The 20,596-nt window shown below is 38.1% G+C and overlaps 1 protein-coding gene across 2 annotated transcripts; it reads right to left on the bottom strand.

The window, feature by feature from the left end:
• Window positions 1-1,124: 1,124 nt before the first annotated feature.
• On the bottom strand, window positions 1,125-20,389 carry LOC116254258 (dnaJ protein P58IPK homolog B). Of its 2 annotated transcripts, XM_031629517.2 has the most exons (10): window positions 20,115-20,387; window positions 19,240-19,334; window positions 17,234-17,399; window positions 9,566-9,767; window positions 9,215-9,375; window positions 8,367-8,460; window positions 8,059-8,271; window positions 7,205-7,285; window positions 1,906-2,124; window positions 1,125-1,757 (listed from the first exon to the last, which is right to left on the bottom strand). In XM_031629517.2, exons 3-10 carry the CDS (start codon window positions 17,266-17,268, stop codon window positions 1,581-1,583), a joined length of 1,182 nt encoding a protein of 393 aa, XP_031485377.1. In that variant the 5' UTR covers window positions 17,269-17,399; window positions 19,240-19,334; window positions 20,115-20,387; the 3' UTR covers window positions 1,125-1,580. The 2 variants fall into 2 exon arrangements, with proteins under 2 accessions (XP_031485377.1, XP_031485376.1); XM_031629516.2 differs by lacking the exon at window positions 19,240-19,334 and having other exon boundaries at window positions 20,115-20,389.
• Between the last annotated feature and the right edge of the window lie 207 nt (window positions 20,390-20,596).

Here is a 20,596-nt window from a genome sequence, read left to right as displayed (position 1 = left end):
GCAAAATACAATGGCAAGAGGAAGCCTAAACAACAAACAAAGAAATCTCAGCGTAGGATCTATAGCTTTCAAACTCTCACTGCACCCAGAAGGGAAGAAAATAAGAAAAAACATAACCAAATGGCCGCAGTAAGAGGGAAAGATAAATAACAAAATGAGGTAAAAGAGAAGGAAAACCAATGGGGGAAGGAAACGAAGTAAAGAAATTAGTCTTCTTCATTTATAGAAAAGATCAGATTTACCCCTTTTAAGGGGGAAAAATATCAATATTTTCGTATTCAATTTTCAGTCAACTAATATATATATATATATATATATATATATAGTAGACAAAACTGGGTTTACTGCATCGATGCAGGATAAGCTACAACGTTAATAGTAAGTTACAGCTCACCACGGCGATCTCTCCCAAGAGAATCTCTAGCTTGTGCAAGAAAAAAGATCCGGTCAAGATTCAATGCTTCACACGAGTTGTATGAACAGAAAAAAGGACGCTAAAAGAGGGAAAAGCAAAAATGAGATGAGGAAAACCGTCACAAAAAGAGAGAGAGAGAGAGAGAGAGAGAGAGAGTAGTGTCAGGACGCGAGGAAAGGGGAAGAGGGAAACTGGAGTTGGACAGATTCCCTTCCTAGGGTTTCGACCTCTCTCTATTGCCAATTGAGGGTAAACACGCATCCAACCAACCTCCCCATCTCTCCCGCTTAACCCTTCACTGATCAAGGGTTTTTCACAGCTCAAAACTCCCGGCCAGCCTCTTCCTTCCTCTCTCGTCTGGAAGATCTCCCACCAGTGGCTCCCGCATGGATGAAGATCCGTGCACGAGATCAGAGACCCACTCCCTTGCGATCTAAAAATCCACGGACTTGAGATTCTCTACTTGTTAAACTGAGGATCTAAAAATCAGATCCGACCTCAGATCTAAGATATGAGGTAATCAAACGCAACCTTAATATCAAAACGCAAGGGAACCTATGGAATAGGCGCAAACAGTTTCATGCTTGGTCCTGTTGTTCCAAACCAAACCTTTTTTATACCCGAAACTTCCTTGTGCCATACACGCATGCAGAGACATTCATAATTTCCGGTAAAATTCTATTCAAAGAATTTCATGGGAGAAGAAATATTATCGGATATTCTTAATTAAAGAAACACAGACGGCAAATCAACACGTGCATGAGTTTGCCTTCGAAAACTCATGAGATCCAATGAATAAACAAAATGCAGGTTCTGTTATACAGAAGCGATGCCAAATAATCGTTCGATTGTAATTTGGCACTATCTATTGGAAGCCCCCCGCCCACCCTTACATCTTTTGATGGAAAATGGTAGAAAAAGGAGACTCAAGTAGAAGGAAAAGACAGCAAGAACTGCAATCTGCTGGTCTTGAGAAGCTCCCGCACTCTCTAGCCTCACCTACGTGTTGCATGTACACCTCCCTCCATGCTTGTGAAAACTTACGAGCTATGACTTGATTGTTAGCAGTTGGATGCACGTTTTCCAATCCAATATCTACGAGTTCTTCCATCTAATATAGTCAGCTTCCTTTTATCAAAATCCAAGGGAACCTATTTTAACTATCTCAGAAATTGAATTGGAATCCACCAGGAAAACCTCCACCAGGAAAGCCACCATCAAAATGGAACGTAAATTGTTGTCCACCACCAGCAAAAGGATTAAAGCCCCCTCCACCCATACCCGTGCTCTCCAAGTCCTCACCTCTGTCATACCTCACACGCTTTTCTTCATCCCCAAGCACCTGCGGTGCATTGGAACCATAAAAAGAAAAATGTAAACACATCCAAAGGAAAACTGTGAATTTTCATAGAACTTCGTCCATTTTGGGAAAAAAAAATTGGATACTTTCACTAGAACAAATCTAAGCCACAAAGCAGGTAAGATAATACCTCATAAGCCTCCGCTATTTCACGAAACTTGGCCTCTGCTTCCTCTCTGTTATCCACATTTTTGTCAGGATGCCACTGTAAAGCAAGTTTTTTATATGCCCGTTTGATCTCTGCAACAGAGGCAGTTTTGGGAATTCCAAGAATCTTATACCAATCCTTCCGTTTACTCAACTTCAATGATTTTTCAGCTCTCATCAGTGCCTCCCTGATAGTCATATCCTAAAATACATGACAAGTTAGACAGAACAACAGTTCAAGCAGATGACCTTATGTCTACAGAACTGATAAAAGGTACCTAAATCATTTCACTAACTTCAAATGATAACTGACGAACCAAGCAAAGGAAAGTTCTACAAAGAGCACAACAAACCTTCAAAGGGCAACAAAAACTCAGCATGTTTGAATATGTTGCTCTAACCGTGTGATTACATGAAAAGAGGTTTAAATGAAGTACCATTCAGAAGTTGGGCGTGCCTGTGTCTACCACCAAAAGTTGGATACGTTTCGCAAAATTCTCAGAGAAAACGTGTTCTATATCATCCCATTGAAACCAGTGGCCTTACATTCTTGGTACACCAGTGTCAGCTAGTTGCATTACAATAAGTTTGTCGAATTACACATAAAAACCCTCCAACCAAACAAAATAGTGAACCACCACTCCGAATATTGAGGTCTTCTTTTTTTCATTGTGCAAAGGACAGTTGCCTTTCAGGAATATAAATCTCCCCATTGCTTAGTCCTTTATGCAAGGAATGGTATCAAAGGAAGAAAGAAAGTTTCCAATTTCATAACATAACAAGGTTCACAAGAAAAGCAAGTCATACAAGGATTGAAGCAAATACATTACGAATAAAACAACTACAATATTTGATTCTTAAACGTAGAAGATACCACTTCCATTTCATCGAAGAGATTGAGAAAACCATACAGGTAACAGTTCCGCTTTTTGAAACTCATTTTCACGTGGCACTGGTGTCACATGGGTGCTGCAAAATGGTTGCTACACACAGGTCAGGTGCCCACAAGATGCGTTGTGGATCCAGCAGTTTATAGTTTATATGGTTGTACTTTTACGCCGTAATTTAAATGCACATACTTCTATATATATACATATATATATATATATATATATATATATATATATATATAGGAAATTTGAATGGTGACTATGGCATTTCAAAGTCACCCAGCCATTTAATCAAAGACCAACTGATCTATCATAATGGATGATTAGAAGGAAAACAAGGAGAAAAAAGGTAATGAGTATTTTTATCATCTAATATTAGCCCAAACCTGTTTCTCCTTCTTTTTCTCTCAACCATCCATTTGTGTCATACGCACACCCTGGCTAGATTGCTGGGTGACTTTGGATCTAAGTCACACAGGTGTGCCAACTATGGTGGTACACCCACACCGGTTGCGGGTGCGGCCAACACGGCATCCGACTCGGTCAAACCAAATCGGTTGCTGATCTAATCAAAGTCACCCAACCATCTAATCAAAGACCGACTGATCTATCATGATGGATGATTAAAAGGAAAACAAGGAAAAAAAAAAAAAGTAATGGCCATTTTTATCATCTAATATTAGTCCAAACTTTTTTTCCCTTGTTTTTCTCTCAACCATCCATTTAGTTCATGCACACGCCCTGGCTAGATTGCTGGGTGACTTTGGATCTAAGTCACACAGGTGTGCCAACTATGGTGGTGCACCTACACTGCTTGCGGTTGCGGCCAACACGGCATCCGACTCGGTCAAACCAAATTGGTTGTTGATCTAATCAAAGTCACCCAGCCATCTAATCAAAGACCGACTGATCTATCATGATGAATGATTAAAAGGAAAACAATGGAAAAAAAAAAGTGATGGGCATTTTTATCATCTAATATTAGTCCATCTTTTTCTCCTTGTTTTTCTCTCAATCATCCATTTGTTTCATATGCATGCGCTGGCCAGATGGCTAGTGACTCTGAATCTAAGTCACATAGGTGTGCCAACTATGGTGGCGCACCCACAATGTTTGCGGGTGCGGGTGCGGCCCAAGACGGCATCCGACTCGGTCAAACCAAATCAGTTGCTGACCGACCCGTTCTTCTTTCCTCTTAATTTTTTTCATTTTTTTCCTTCTTCTATCTTTCCCTCTTCTTTTTTCCCTCCTCTCCCTCTCCCCTTATTTTATTTAATAAAACTTTGGATTTTGTATGAGATTAAGGTAACCGTGATTAAAAAAAGTTTAAAAATATAAATATAGACAAACAAAAATTACTTAGATATAACAAATTATATATATATATATATATATATATATATATATATGTTCTCGCCGCACTCACACTCAAATTTTTTTTTTTGGAACTAGCCGCATCCCACACCTATGTGACGTAGCTCTGGACAGCTAGAGTTATCATTCATTCACTATATATATATATATATATATATATAGATTCCTCCATACCTAATTTGGGGTGGGATTCTTTCAATTCTCTAAGTCTCTCTCTCCTCCTACCTACTTCCTTACACCTTGTTTGGATGGAGAGAAAGGGAAAAAAAGGAAAGAAAAGAACAATAAATCCTTTGTTTGATTGATTAATTAATAAGAAGGGAGAGGAAAGCAAAATAAAAAACTTGATTTGTTGCAAAAGAAGGAACGGAAAGGGAGGAAATGAAAAGGATGATCTAATGCAAATCAAATACCTTCAAAATTGGAGGCATTGGAAAGGAAAGGAAAGGCTTATCGTTTTTTACCGTATATGTCCTTTCTTTCTTTTTGTGGATGCATGAACAATGTTTTACATGATAGCAACATCCTTTTTGATCCAGAGTCTCTTTTTACCATTGTTCAGGTAAACCATCGCAGCAAAGAAGCTTCTTCAGGTTCATCTCTCTTCTCTTCTCTGTCTATCTTTTTACCACCGTTCGCGATGCCCCCTCCTCCCTCTTCCTCATCTAGTGCAGGGGTATTATTGTAAAGGAATATAAATTCTATCCTTTCCTTTATGTAGTCTAAATAAACATGATTTTAGTAATTTCTTCCTTTCTATCGAAACAAGTTTTATAATCACATTTTTCATTTTTTTTTCCTTTCCTTTCTTTTCTCATTCTCTTTCCCTCCCTTTCTTTTCCTTTTTTCCGACCCCTCCCTTTCCTTCCCTTTCCCTCCATCCAAACAAAGCGTTAGTGAGGAGGAGAGTGCTCGTGGGTATGGGAGGAGAAAGAGAAAGAGATATATGAGAGGGGAGAAGAGAGGGGGTGAAAATCCAGTCCCCCCTATTATATATATATATATATATATATATATATATATATATATATATATATATATATATATATATATATATATAATATGCACGCACACACATTTACACCAAGTTCTTCGGTAAAATATGGTACACCTGCACTACCTGCACTTACGTGACATAGTAGGCTGGTCTTTTTTATTCTAAGAGCAGAAATAGCTTTTCTTGTGCAAACTGTAAAGCTTTTAAAGGGATGAAACAAAGAAATGTAGAGAACGAACTAAACCCAGTTTTTCTTTCACTTTTCTCTTTTTCTTCTCATCACCAAATGAACTCAGCAACAGTAAGAAGCAGAAGGAAAAAGAGTGTTCCACACTCGTAAGCTTGGGCATCGAGCCGGCCTGGCCCGGCAATGAAAACATGAGCCCGAACCCAGCTCAATTAAATTTAAAAAATATATTTTTTAATATACAATAATATATAAATATTATTAATCACAATAAAATATTATAATTATATATATATAATTATATATATATTAAAAAAATTTATTAGGCTCACCCGGGCTTATCGAGCCCACCCAGGCCAGCCAGGTGCCCTTTTTCCCGGGCCCAGGCCCGGGTCGGGCTGGGTACCGGGTACCTGCCGCCAGCCCGGCCCGGTGCCCAGGCTTGTCCCACAAAAAGGAGGGTGCAACACTTTCCATGACGTGCACAACATGCTGGAAACAAAAATAAAAACAAAAATTTAACATGTATGAAGCAAAATTAAAATCGACTGCAGTCTCAAATAGGACGACCAAAAATCACTAGTTAACATGATTAGAAAGCACCAACTAAAGAGCAGAATTGTTTATCTTGGGAAATATGTTCTCTACAATTGGTTTGCATGTGCCTGACCCCTCCTGCCGATGAAAAAATAAGGAACTATGTTCTCCACAACTGCAAAGGGGATTTATGGGTTACATTCATTGAAAGCTCCCGGAGAACTTGCTTCACAAGGAACACAAACTTATCCAACGGAAATAGGCAAAAACATGAAAAATGGTGGTCAAAGAAAGAGGCAAAAGACAGATTGTAAAAGAAATAGGTACAATCAGCCGAAGCAAGTAAAACAAGCAATTAAAACAAGCAATAGGAAACAATTGTTTGAATATATAAGGATTATTAGAATGCAAAAGAACTTCTGCTCTGCAAATATCTCTAATGAAGAAAAAACAAGCTGGCTTATCCTAGAAAAATTATAGAACACCACATCTGAAGCTTACCAACTTAATCAAGGAAAGGGAAGGGAAAAGCCAAAAGGTTTCAATCTGGACAGTTTATGAGGATCCTAAAAATTTCAAGCTCCACAAAGAAATAAAGTTCTCATTATGACCTAATTACATGTACATATAAAATTGTAGATCCCAAAGTTTCAAAGTGGAGAAAGATGTCTCCCCCAACTACTCCGTGAGACTATCTTTCCGTTTAGCGAAGAATTGTAAAGTACACATGCACAGAACGAGTGAGAACCAATCTCAAGAATAATGATATAAAAATGAGAACGTAATATGGAAAGGAAGGCATGAAGAAGTGAAAGGTTTCTGGATCAACAATGAACGAAGCTGGGGAAAGAAAGATTTCAAATATACTACAAAAATAGGCTTTCAACTGCCCTACAAAAAAAATATGGTAAATATCTGAAAAAGATACCATTAGGATTAAGAATGAAGGAGTCTTGGGTTAGGATGCTCACCATTTTAACACAGTAAATTATTCAAAATTTTCATCATTAACAACTTAAATGCTATTTTCCTGGAACACATCATCGAGTAGATCATATTATTATTGCCTCAAGATAAAGCATTACAGTAGCATTCTGAATCTGGCCATCTAGATTAGTATATGCAAGCAATATTACGCCATTCTTAGGGTGCTTCCCTTAAAGACTAGGATTAAAGAACTCTATTATGTGTTAAAAAACTGGCCCAGTTAATTCTACTCACAGAATATAAGGCTGGAAAGTAGGCAGTGGCTGCAAGTAACCACAATAATTATATAGTTGTAGAAATATATGCATACCTGTGGCGATTTCTGAGCTGCTATTTTCAAGTCATCAACTGCACCCTCCCAATCCTCCGTCAAAAGTTTGGCTTCACCTCTCTAAGTATGCACAACAAGGAATAAATTACAGTAGAAGAAAATAAAACAGAACTCGTAAATTAAGATGTAAGAAATATCAAAACTGCATCTGATTTATTTATATGCATTAGCAATAAGTAGCCTGTTGTGCATCCCGAACTTAGAGATGGTCTTAGTCTCTTAAATCTCCTACAGCAAATTTGGAGGTTTTCAGAAGTTTAGACTTAGAGAACAGCTTATGCACCTCACAAATATCCATACCCTAATTTACTGTCATGAAGACTGCGACAAGACTATATAAGAAATAACGTTAGAATCTCAGATGGCTCAAGAAAAAATTAGACGAATTTACAGAACTAAGTGGCAGCTCCTATGGAAAACATTAACCTTCCTTTTTACAATTGTAACATGACACTTGATTTCTTTCAAGTAGAAACTGTTGTATTTTCTTCAGTCAAGCAACACCACTTAGACCCACAAGTATGAAATTTCTTATGGCTTCTACAAAGACCGTCCACCTGTCATTCTCTGCTAATTTTTCCAGCTTTTGGTAAGTGCAGACTTTCACATGTTTGAATAATAACTTACTTTCCGTACTTCTGTACAATGTAAATCCATGATGCATGACGTATGTTGAACATTTGACGATTATCAAACAACATAATAACAAAAGAAATAACAGGTGTCCAAAAAGCTACTGTTTTATGTAGACAATATATGCATCACATGCAAATAGATTGACCCATGTGCAGAATTTTGCACCAGCAAGATTTTAAGCAGGAAGCGTCCAAAACCTGCACTAAAGCTTCAATAAGCTCCTCGTCTATTTCAAGCGCTGCATTGCAACTAGCTAAAGCATCCTTGCCCCTTCCAAGCTTCACTAAAACCTTACACAAACCAAGTTGAAGGTGCACATTATGTGCAGCATGATCGGAATCCAATGCAAGAGCTGCTTTAAATTCTTCCACTGCCACCCGAAACTTACCCTTCTCCACATTATCTTCAGCCTATAAGCAGATAAACGCGATAAGAGACAGAAAAACTATGATCAGAAAACATATTTTCTATTTTCATATTTAATATGAAAAAATGTAGATCTTACACTCTTTGTCTTCTTTAGCAGATTTTTCAAGCGAAAATATGCCTTTTTCAGCTCATTGTGCTCTGGATCAAGCCGCAGACCTTTTTGGTAGTGCCTGTCAAATACACATTTTCATTGTTAATAATAAAGGCTGAAGTAATATTATAAACAGCAGAAAAATCTGTAGGCTTGAATCAGAAATTATGGACCCACATCAAGTGACAGAAAGCATGCTTTTCTCTTTCAGAAGGTGCTTCCATTAGCTCCATTCTAATGTGATCTTAGACTCTCAAGGACTCAGATTTTGAGATCCATGCATTTAAGATCAACATCACGATAGTATCACCAAAAAGTATAGAACAAGAAAGAAGAGGGAATCTATTGCAATACCAGAAAATCCAATTTCAACTGTTGAAAATATCACGAGATTTAAAATGAATATATTTTAAATACATTGTAAGTTTTACCTTTGCTTTAAAATTCCAATAACTATTTTGATTTTTATCAATGTTTTCTAAGAAAATTAGCAGCGAAATCATAATTTCACAATGTTTTTAGTATTTTGTATAGTTTTTAATTTTTTAAATTCTAGAAATTTTCCCAAGAAAAACAAATCTTCCCAATTATATCCATGAAAAAACTTGCCAGTAAATATCTGAAAACATTTATAACTATGATTCAGACACTTTTTTGAAGCGACCATAATTGTGAACTAACAATAAAAGCACATGCTTGAACTGAAAAGCATAATTCTCCATTTGGAAATTGTAGAAAGCAAAGCAACAGATGTTTCAGGATATCACCAAAATAATCTGGATTCAGCAGTGCAGATATAGAAGACAAATTTCCAGGAAAGCAACATAGCAAACCTTAGAGCAACATCGTGATCAGCTAGGTAATAGTAGGCTTGTCCACGGAGTAGTAAAGCCTCCAAATTATTTTCGTCTGCTTTCAGTATGTATCCACTTTCAGCAATTGCAGATGAGTAATCTTTAAGAGCTATGAGTAATCTCACTTTAAGAAGTTTAGCCTGAAAAATAACAATAGTCATACTTCATACACTCAGGTACGGATTGCATTTTTGATGCAGATCCATGATGAAACAGCAACGGATTTGTTAGCATTGAATTGCCCAACAAGTTAGAATAAAAAGAGAACCACCTACAAATTGGCATAGTACAAAAGCAACTTCAACCCATTGACAGTGAAAAGTTAGATACCTTGGAGCATTCATGTGAAAAAACAAGGACAACTTTATCAAGGTATTCCAGCGATTTTGAGAAATCCCCTGCTTCAAAAAGACTCCAGGCTTTATCAAAAGCATTTTTGGTCTGTACCAACTGGGACAGCTCCTTCTCCACAGTGGCACTTCCAGATTTTTCAGTTAGATATTTATTATAATCTCTCTCTGACTCTTCATATCTGCATTTCAGCCAAAATTCGATCAGTTTTAGTTATTTGCTATAATTAAAAAAGGAAACAGGAAGTAAGGAATGAAATAATTTTTCACATCAACAAAACCATTAGTGAATTAACAATAACCTATATGCCTCCTGATTCATAGAGTCGATTAGGTAACCATCAAAAAAGAATTCTAGTAAATATCTTAATTCTGATTACAATGAACTTGCTAGACAGTTTCCTCATTTGATAATCTCTAAAACAAAAGGTAAATAAGGACTCTAACCTATACAAATGGAATAACATTTGGAGAAAGTTCCAACTCAGGCATGTTTTGAGCAAGTTCCATGATATGCTATGAATATGAAAAATCTTTTTAAGTAACTCCAATTCCTTTCACTACAATTTCTGCTACTGCGAGTAAAGATTGACATTCTTATCGTAATCATTCAAGAGGCAGAGTAGGCTCTAAAGAAGTACAGGTTCATATATACAAATTTTTTGTTTTACTCACATATCATATTCCAGGTATGCTGAATGTGAAACTCCAAGTAGTTTGTTCTGCATTATATAGTTGCACAAATGGGACAATGAAAGAAAGTATTTTAAAGTGAGATAGAAGAATTAAGGTAGGATACGACAGAACTTTACAGAAGAGACAGCTGCCCAGGTAATAAACTTGTTCCAAGAAATTCAGGAAGTAACAACGATGTTCAAAGGTGTTACTATATACTGGTTTTTGAGGCAAAAGACAACATTTCCTTATTGTGCATGACCGCAAAGACCTTAAACTGATGCTACATGGCAAGCTCCATTTGCTTCAGGTACTGTTTGATATAAGGGAGAAAACCAAAACTCTGGAATTAAAGCTAACCATACTTGGATTCAACCAGGATAGAAGCTCAGAGATTTTTTGTTTTAATTGTGTAAAGCCTAACAGTAAGAAGATGTTGACGGCGCTCTCCTAACCAGGGATGGATATAAATTTATTTCAGCCACTCTCAAGCCAATAAGGCTTTTTGAACTTTTCCCAGTCAATCATGATGTAGTACATAGTCCAATAGGCAGCCTTTGGAGAGGGCCAAGTAAGTTGACAAGTACAGAAAGTAGAAAATTACAAGTTTAGAAACCAACAGCAACAGCATGATAACATAAGAAACATTGCAACCCACAAATTTTGAGGACTTGATTAACCAGTTGATGCAAGAGGGTGTGTGTATACCCTTTACACAACTGATACACTTTTCAAAAAGACAGTCAAGCCATGCTTGGGCACAGGTATGAGGTATGTAAAGGCACTTAAGAACACACACACACACACACACACACATATATATATATATACAAGAGTCAAATGTCATGAAAAAGCAAGGCATGGATGGCATCTTCAGATGCACATAAAATCTTACCCAGTTGCATCTCTGAACTTGCATGGCAGTCATGTCAGAGTTACCAACTGCAGGAGAAAGAGCAAGGAGCAATTCGGAAGCAGAAGTAGGAACCAAAGCCCTTAAAAATTTTAAAATGTGGGAATCGATGAATGAACTAGAAGCAGACCAAGAATCAAAGAAGTGAATCAAAGTGGAGCAGCGCAAAGAAGTGATTAGAAGACCAAAAAATATAATTTTTCTTACTAACAAAGAAATTCAGCTCAAACTAAAGGCCCTTTTCTGTCCTTGGTACCTTAAAAATATTAAACGTGTTTATCTTTAAATTACACTTTTTAAGTTTGGTAATGATGAAAGAAAATAATTGTTATAAGATACTGGAATCCACTAGCATCCACAATTCCCTACCACATGAATCTCAATTCCAATTTGGTAGTGTCATTCCTTTAAAAGGGAAACTCACTTCCATTATAATAGAAAGCTTGCTTCCTTTTCAAAAGTATGCTTCCTTTAAACAGAAGCGCAGAAAGCTCGCTTCCTTTTCTAAAAGGATGCTTCCTACTAAATACTAAGCTTCAAAAGTGCTTTCTTCTTCATCTCCAAAGCACACTTTGCACTCCCCATGGGTGATTTTGGTAACCCTGGTCATGGTAGAAAGTCTCAACTTAAACTAGGTATGCTTGGTTTCAAGGTCTATCCATCATTTAGTTTCCGAATGAGATTGATACAGAGGATGAGAAGTCAAAAAAAAAAAAAAAAATCTTTAAAGTTTAAATATATTATGCCCAACAGTGAAGAGGTGTCACTGGCACTCCCTAACCAAGGATGCAGTTGTAAGCTTATTTCAGCTATTCTAAAGGCCAAACAAGGCTTCTTGAACTTTTTCTAATCAGTTAAAATGCAGTAAATGGTTCAAACAGGCAGCTCTAGTGATGCGGACCTGCCTTGGGCCGCATCCATTACATCGCCCCTTGGCTTGGCCGCAACTCAGCCAAGCTCGGTAAATGCTGGCTTATGCCTATGAAGAGCTCATATTTCCAGATCCAGCAACTCCAAAGGAGGCTAACACAGAAAGCAAGCCCTGCTTGATCCTTGGCCACCCCAACTCAACCGACCGACTACCACACGAGAGCTAGGCCCAGAAGACGCAGTCCACCTAGGCCCTAGCCACCTAGAGCATGACCCACACTTTGCTGCCTCCCAACCATTGTCACAAAAAACCCGTCTTATTCATGCTTTTTCGTATTTTTTATGATTTTTTATTTTTTTACAATTTTGAGGATTTATTAAATGTTTTAAATTTTTTTAAAAACTTGCGGAGATTTTCCTGGGATATTCTCTAGATATACAACTTTGTCGTATTATACCTGAGAAATTCCTCGTCATATAATACCCGTACACGATATATGTGACAATGCTCCCAACCCTCTTTACCGTACCCATGCAGACCTCAGTAAGGGGCAACGCGCTTCACGTTTCTCAGTTTCCACACTTCACCTGGCACATCTTGTTGCACCTCAAGAGGAGGCTATCCTAGCCGCAGCACCTACCGAGGCTAGGCTAACTCAACAGATCTTTTAGGAGGAGTTTGGGTCAAACCTGAGAAAGCACACTCGGCTCAAGCCCGCTCAAGCTGAACCACATCCAGCAGTGCACCCGACTTAGGCACAAGCACTGTCTATTTAGCATGAGGCAGCCTTCCATGCACTTAGAATCGGACCCACATGCATACACGCTGCCGCCTCAGACCCCCATGCAGCCAGCCCGTGGTCTCCTTTTTCTGGTGCTCCACCTCATCCAGCCACCTGCCAATTTGCGCCGTCCACATGCCAGCACACTTAGCTCAAGCCCGATCAAGCTGAACCACATCCAGCATTGCACCCGATTCAGGCGTGAGCACCATCCATTTAGCATGAGGCAGCCTTCCACACACTTAGAATCGGACCCACATGCATACACGCTGGCGCCTCAGACCCCCATGCGGCCAAGCCGCAGTTTCCTTCTCTGGTGCTCCACCCCATCCAGCGACCTACCAGTCTACGCCGTCCACACACCAGCAAACACCACCCATGCAGGATGCAAACAACCTGTATGCAAGCTGGACACGCTTTCCAAATCAGGGGCACTACACCTGCATCATCCCTGCCACATCAGTGCCAACCGGACACCACATCAGCCCACGTGGACCTCTCTCCCATGTACGCCAGATTTGGGTGGGTTCCAGAAATAGAACCCTCCTTAATTATAGCCATCTAGAATTAGGAAACCTCTTTAGGAGGGAAATTCAAATTTGAAGTTTTTCCTTACCGAGGTAAGGGATGTCTGGACCTATTTAAGTATGCTATTGTTCATTAGTTGATTATGCAATTTGAAGAATGAAAATTTAGTTGCGAGTCTCTCTCTCTCTCTCTCTTCCCCCTTCCCTTTCTTGCATCCTACTCAAGTGCCACCACCACCGCCAACCGGCAGCCGCCATCCAACGACCGCTGCTGCTGTCCAAGGTATGGTTTTACTCTCTATATCTGTCCTCAATCCCAAACCATGCACTGGCTGTCCACCATCGCCTAGCAAGGTCCGACTGTCGCAACTCTTCCCTAGACGCGAAGCTCTCCAGCGAGAAAGGAGACCCCGCACGGCTACTTTGCTGACAACTCCACCCTCATGCATTCTAGGCCCCAATCTACTCCATCAAAGCAACATCTGGCCGATCGAAAGACCTACAGATCCTGTTTTGTAGAAAACAGGATCTAGGCTGCACTTTCTTGACAAATTGATCTAAGCAAACGAGTCAGATCTCCCTGAACCTATTCTCATTGGAAAGCTCTTGAAATTATCTTTCCAACAAGATATTACTCACCTCAATCGGAATCCGGACAAGAGAGCTATCATTGATTCAACAGACAGATGTTTTCCCGACATTGAGGTTCTGTTCTGCAGAAATCTAGATTGAGATGTCATTTTCCTCAACAGTTTGTCCCCAGCAAACAATGTTGGATCCACCTGTGCCTATACTTGTTGGAAAGCTCTTGAAATTATCTTTCCAACAAGCCATTACATACTCGATTAGAGTTTGGACGAGTGAGCTATTATCCTTTTAATCTAACTGACTGTGTATCGACCAGAACCTGTCCCTGTGCACACCATCTGTTCGACACTTGGCCCACCAACTTCCAAGGGCCATACCTCCCTCTCTCATACTTGGATCATATGGGTTGTGAGCTTATAAAATAAAAGTTCTTCTAACAGCCAAAAACATGGTTGAGCAAAGTTGTCTTTCGCCCAAGCGTGGCCGCTCCCAACCATGGCTGCAGGGCAGCCCAGCCACACTTGGCCAAGCTTCACCCCAGGGTCCTGGAAGCGGGCCTAGACCAGGCTCACATCGCCTAGGGAGAAGGCCAAGCACATTTACCAATACAAACTAAAAGACTACAAGTGGATAAGCCCTTTAAGGATCATGCAACAGCATGATAAAATCAAAAGCATGATAAGATAGGTTAAAAATAGGAAAAGGAAAGCACTCTAGAAATTTTGGGAAAGCTGATTAACAAGCTGATGAAGGAGGATCAAGGATGTATTTATGCTTTCCCACATCCTAGAGACGCCCCACCATGGCTCTCTTATAGGTATCATGAAAAAGTAAAGAATTGATTACATATATGAACTAAATGATGCTTGTCTCCAATTGCATCTCCAAACTTGCATAGTGGTCATGGTATTTACTTCCACCTCATCCATTGCTTTGTCTCAAGGCATATGCCTTTACATAAGGCTTAAGCCTCTCTATAGAGGCTTACACCTCAAAAATGTGATTTACTTTTGTAGAGCAACCAATCGTTAGATTTAAGTTTCTTCTTCATTCAAATTTAAGCCCCTTAGAAGAAATGGTTTAATGTAAAACCAAACTTAGAATAAGAATCTGAGTACTTAAACTGAACATGATATGTAATCTTTATAACTCTATTGATTATTCACAAAAATTTCAGAATAAAAAATAAGTGACACACAAACAAAATGTGAGAAGTAAAAATAATGTAGCAATTATTGATTTCACATTAAATAATATTAGTGGGAAAAAGTATAATTTCATAGCAGTTTTTCAAGCTCATATTGATATAAGATTGTTCAAGCATCTAATTTTAGAATTTTCATAATTAAATCATTCAAAAATTGAGTTACAAAATAATGAAAGGACAAAAAGTAAATCCAAAATTTTGTACAATTGATAGCCAAAATTTTTTTTGGAGCACATATTCTATGTGAAATGAGTGCAATAGGCACAGACTGGAATCTTTGGATACAGGCAACATTTTCAGGAAATGTTGAATGTGGATCTGACAAGGAAGAAGATGTGTGAGTGGGTGTTGGTTTGGATATCCAAATAGGGAAAATGAATCCCTTTATTGGAGTCTCTGCCAGTCTGGTGTCTTTGAGCATTTTTCTAAAATAATTACATGAATGGATGTGAAATATCAAAAAAAGTATAGGAATAAAAAGAAAATCATGAAAACGATGTGCAGATCAGAGCTTATGGACCAAAAAGCTAAGAATGTTAGTTTAAAATTCATATAAAATCTTATTTAGACGTTGAATTCACGATTTTTTAAATCTATAATTCTGCATCTGTCCAGACAGGTTGGGTTTGTGAAATCTGACATTAAAAACTGGATAAAATTGGATAGACAGCGATCTGGGTGGCAGAACTATTGGGCAGCAGAACACACACCTACATGCACCCAGGCACATACATATACAAATATATCCACATTCCATCAACTTTACACTTTCAGGGTAACTGATTAAAAGTATTGGTATCAAATGCACCAACAACAGTCAAATCTTATTTTTGTTAGATTGCACATATTGAAGTGTTTACAACTTACAGATAAAAGCTATAGTTTTGGTATCCTACTTTACAATAGTGACAAAAATTTTTCAGGATCTTATTGGCCACGTTTCTTTCAGTTATTAATCAGAAAGATTGATTTTCTCCTGTAATTCATAATTTTAAAATATAGTAATAGATAAAATTTTGAAATTAATTTCATATAAAAACATTGACAAAATTTTAACATAGTCATTCAGATATTTACAGCCCACCAATTTTAAAATATATATTAAAAAATGATTTCTTGGAAAATATACAATATTTTCTCAATATTTATATTTTGGCAAATATTTCAAAACATTGCAATACTTTCCCTTTCCTTATTTCACTTATTTTTGGTGCTTTTTATCCCAATATTTGAAATATCAGTGACATTTGTGACTCTTCCTGAAACCATACTTGAGAAATCAAGAACTGCATCTCTGAATGCCTCAAGGCTCATACCTTGTTTATATTTTTCAAAAATTGTCTTGTTACACCTACACTTTTAAAACTGGTTACTAACATGCTCAAAAACCTAAGCTGAAACAACTGAAAATCAGTTCTCTTCTTATTGCTTGGAAGCCATTAAGTGCAGTCGTGGAAGAACGTGTAGGACATATTATGTAATCATCTTACTACAGACCAGAAGAACTGATGAAGCACCAGCAGTAAGCTAGTAGCTAAATATGAGATGAAGAGAAGGAACTAAGTCACTAACAGTGGATTGACTATAAGAGACAACGTAAAAGATGCAAAAAGATGTTACATTGCATGAACAAGCATCTTCAATAAGAGGTATCGGCAGATAATGGTGCAAGAAAGTTAGGAAACATAAGTGCATATGGGGCCATCAGAGGTCCATCACCCATGCAAAAGATCCACCCAATCATTGGTTTAGTTTTCAAAAAGGTTTAAGATTTTAAAAAATGGAAAGAAAAGGACAGAGCTGTCAGGTCCATGATCTACTAAATCAGATGTAACACAAACTCCAAAGCACCAAGGCTAAAGTTCTTGGTGCTAGCAAAGTATGTTCATAAAGACTTCCTGCTTGTATACCAAAAAAAAAAAAAATCTTTTCCTATGGTAGACAACAGAAACATGGTTAAACCTATGTGACAATCTTACGTATTAGAGACATGAATTTAGTAAAAGTTTACCCCCATGTACACAAAAGATAAGCTATGTCAAACGTAGACATAAATATAGTTGTTAAATAAATAGCACAGGCCTACCTGCATAATTGTCGATAAGCAAAGGCACGATGCATATACGCCTCTGATAAAGTTGGATCAGATACTATCGCAGCATTGAGTTCTTCCAATGCATTGGTATAGTGCCCGATCTTAATATTTTCTGATGCTTTCTTCAACAAGGTAGCAGCATCTTCACTAGAAAAATCTGCAGAATTGGCAACTATCATTAAAGATTGTCTATTTGTCTGGCACATGAAGAGGAGTCCTTATTCAATGTTTTTGGCATTATATGAGTTGTTGTTCTTGCTTAAAAGCACAAACATTGTCAATTTTGGCATATTTTTCTACTAAATAAAATATTCAAATTGCATCTACAAGGTTAGATCAAGTAAAAAACAAGCAAAAGGGGTGTGTCAATCAGTCTAGGATAAAAACTAAAAAGTCACCAAATCCAATCTGCAGATCTGATTTTATGACTGAAGAAGCTGAAGAGTATTGATTTTAAATCCTTATAAATTCAAGCTAGACATTAAATTCCGGCACCTTTCTTCTTTAAAATAGTACATTTTGGATAGCCCACCACGTCTCTGGACTGGTAAAATCTACTGGGATCTGACTGAAATAGGCAGATTGCCAGATTCTTGGATGGCCAATGGTAATTCCATATATGTGTGTATCCATCCTAACTTTAACATATCCTACCAAGTGCATACATGCCAAATCTTGCATTTTTATCTAAGTCAATGTGGGATAAGCAGAAATAAGAGCACCAAAAGATTACATGCCTCCAATTTCTAAAAAAATCACTGAATCTCTTATCAATTCATAAATTTTATATGCCAAGTTTAAATTGTATATTCAAGCCAATGTTTTTATTTGAATCAGCTACTCGATCTCTTTCTCCTTAGTGGAGATTTACTTCTGCGTGCTCTTAACAGTCATTCTGTTATCATAAATTTTATATGCCAAGTTTAAATTGTATATTCAAGCCAATGTTTTTGTTTGAATCAGCTACTCAATCTCTTTCTCCTTAGTGGAGATTTAGTTCTGCATGCTCTTAACAGTCATTCTGTTATAGCTCAGTTTTTCATTCTATTCAGCCAAATAGAAGCCAGTGGTTGAGCTAATTGTGGGATACAAAATCATTGACTGATCATGGATGCGTAAAAATCTTTGTACATGAAAGACAACTGACACACACAGATTTCCATTTATATTTTTAATTCTTGTGTCTGCATGTTTCATGCTTATATCAATCCTCTCCATTCTCTTTAAGACAAGTTATAATAATTTTTGACTTATTGATGCTGATACCTATGAAGCTATAAACAAAAGTCCAGGTATGCATGCTTGCAAATCTGTAACTCATAGGATATGAATAAATAGCTTATAAGACAAACAGTCCAGGAAAAAATGGATGTCATAAGCTGCTAGACATATTAGAGAACATAAAAAATAACATGTAAATATGCCACATAGAAATATCTCCTTTAACTTATAAGCAGTTGGACAATTCCTCTTAACCTGTGTAGACATTACCTATTTAAAAATAAAGAGATCACTGCTTTTGGAAGTACTTTGGTTCTTAAAGTTCTTCCCAACCTTCTCAGTAAAAGATTACAAAGTCATACATATTAACATTTAAGAACATATAGGAAATGGTCGAAAAATCACTGAGATAGAACACGGTGCTTATGTCAAAAAATTAGTAAATGAGAAGGGGGAAACAAATTCAGCTGCTCAGCCAACCTAGAGCAGCAAGAACCGGCAGTCAACTTATTCACAAAGATACATCAATGTCAAACAACAGAAAGACTTGCGCAACTTGTGAATGGAATTACAATTAGCTGTTCATCATTCTTTCTCCAGATAACAAATCCATATTTGCCACATTACCTTATAATTAACCAGAGACAAAATGTGCATCACAAAATGACAGTGATTGACAAACAACACATGCTAAATGTACAATGGAATGATATGCTAGAAGATGTGATGTGCAGGCATATCACAACCTACTTGTATTTGTTGCTTAACCATGTCACCTTATAACGTGATGTCCTTCTTGTTATATGGCCGTGTCAAGTGATATTTTCCTTTATAGCAAGAGAAGCCACACCCCTTGCCCTCACCCTATTTCCTATATAGATGAATAGTTAAATGAACAACGCGTTAAAATACCACATAAGTTCTTCGATTCAAATGCATAAATTTGCTCAAAGGCGAAGGAAATACGTCACGGGAGAACTATCCAGAACAGACAACTGCTATGGCATTCCAGCAACTATTTAGACTCACTCAATTGGTAAACCGCTAATACCGCTTTGATATTTTCTGTGGGGATTCAAACTATGTTTCAATGTCCAAGCAAAATAAACAAAAATATCTACGGCAAATTAATCTGAAACGTCACTAACCATCATCCTTCATGCCACAGTTATCCACTTGAGCTAAACCTAAATAAGCATATTAAACAACACCTATCCCTTCCTTACCGCAAACCTTTCTCAATCACTAACAGCCAATTCAATGATGAATTCATCACCCCTTGTTCACAGTTCCTTCACTAAACATTAAGAGAAGCAAATAAAGTAAGGTGAAGGCCTGAACCGAGGAAGGAGAAAGACCACCGTAAAAACGAGCGTGTTAAACCGCCAAAAATGAAGAGAAAGGGAACCAAAGAAATTACCAACAATTAAGAGAAGCGTTGACAAGTTAAAAACGGATCGTTCGAGTAAGCAACACGACAAACACAAGATGAAGGCTATTCATTAAAAGGACACCTGGATCAAGACCCATGTCAGCAAACCAATGCCAACGACTCTTCACCGAATGAACCAAGAAAGTAAGGGATCGAAGAGAGAAGTAAATGGAAATGAAAGAGAGGAAAAATTAGAGAATCGGAAAAGAACGAGAGTACCTTGTTGGGCAGCGCCAAATCGAGGAAAGAAAAGGGCGCACAGGAGGAAGGGCAGGCTAACCATGGCACTCCTCCACATCCTCCCCGTCGAAGAGATAAAGACAGGGCACAGGAGAGACCTTCAGCACACTGCACCAACAATTTGCTTCCGCTTCAGAGTGAAGAACAAGAGAAGGCAATGCGACTCTCTCTCTATCTATCTCTCTCTCTCTGGCTGGTAGGTCGGTAGGGGCCTCCAGGAGAGAGTGCTGGGGGTTTCCAAGGAGGGAGAAAGCCCCGAGCGTTCCGTTTTGTCGAGTGCCATCGACGTCACAGCTCCAATAAGAAATTTCCACGTGGCGTCGTTGTTGCCTGTTTGGCAACGAAAGCGTTCCGGATCAAAGCCGGAATCGATTGGCAGGTTCCAGCGGGACCCTCGCCAGACGCCAGGGACGGGAGAGAGAGACCCGAGGCCTAAGCTCATGCGTACCTTTAAAACCCGC

Source organism: Nymphaea colorata, chromosome 5, assembly GCF_008831285.2.
Source record: "Nymphaea colorata isolate Beijing-Zhang1983 chromosome 5, ASM883128v2, whole genome shotgun sequence".
Lineage (NCBI taxonomy): Eukaryota > Viridiplantae > Streptophyta > Magnoliopsida > Nymphaeales > Nymphaeaceae > Nymphaea > Nymphaea colorata.
The sequence above is the reverse complement of the archived record's forward strand: the minus strand, read 5'-3'. Positions and strand labels throughout refer to the sequence as shown.

Bases quoted from the DNA above. Each gene is read 5' to 3' on its own strand.
- LOC116254258 (XM_031629516.2), bottom strand. From the start codon at position 20,193: ATGTGGAGGAGTGCCATGGTTAGCCTGCCCTTCCTCCTGTGCGCCCTT. The intron at 9,768-17,233 runs GTAGGCCTGTGC...GCTGAAATGCAG, and splicing joins GCTTATCGACAATTATGCAG to ATATGAAGAGTCAGAGAGAG. The intron at 7,286-8,058 runs GTTTTGGACGCT...GTGCATACTTAG, and splicing joins TTATTGAAGCTTTAGTGCAG to AGAGGTGAAGCCAAACTTTT.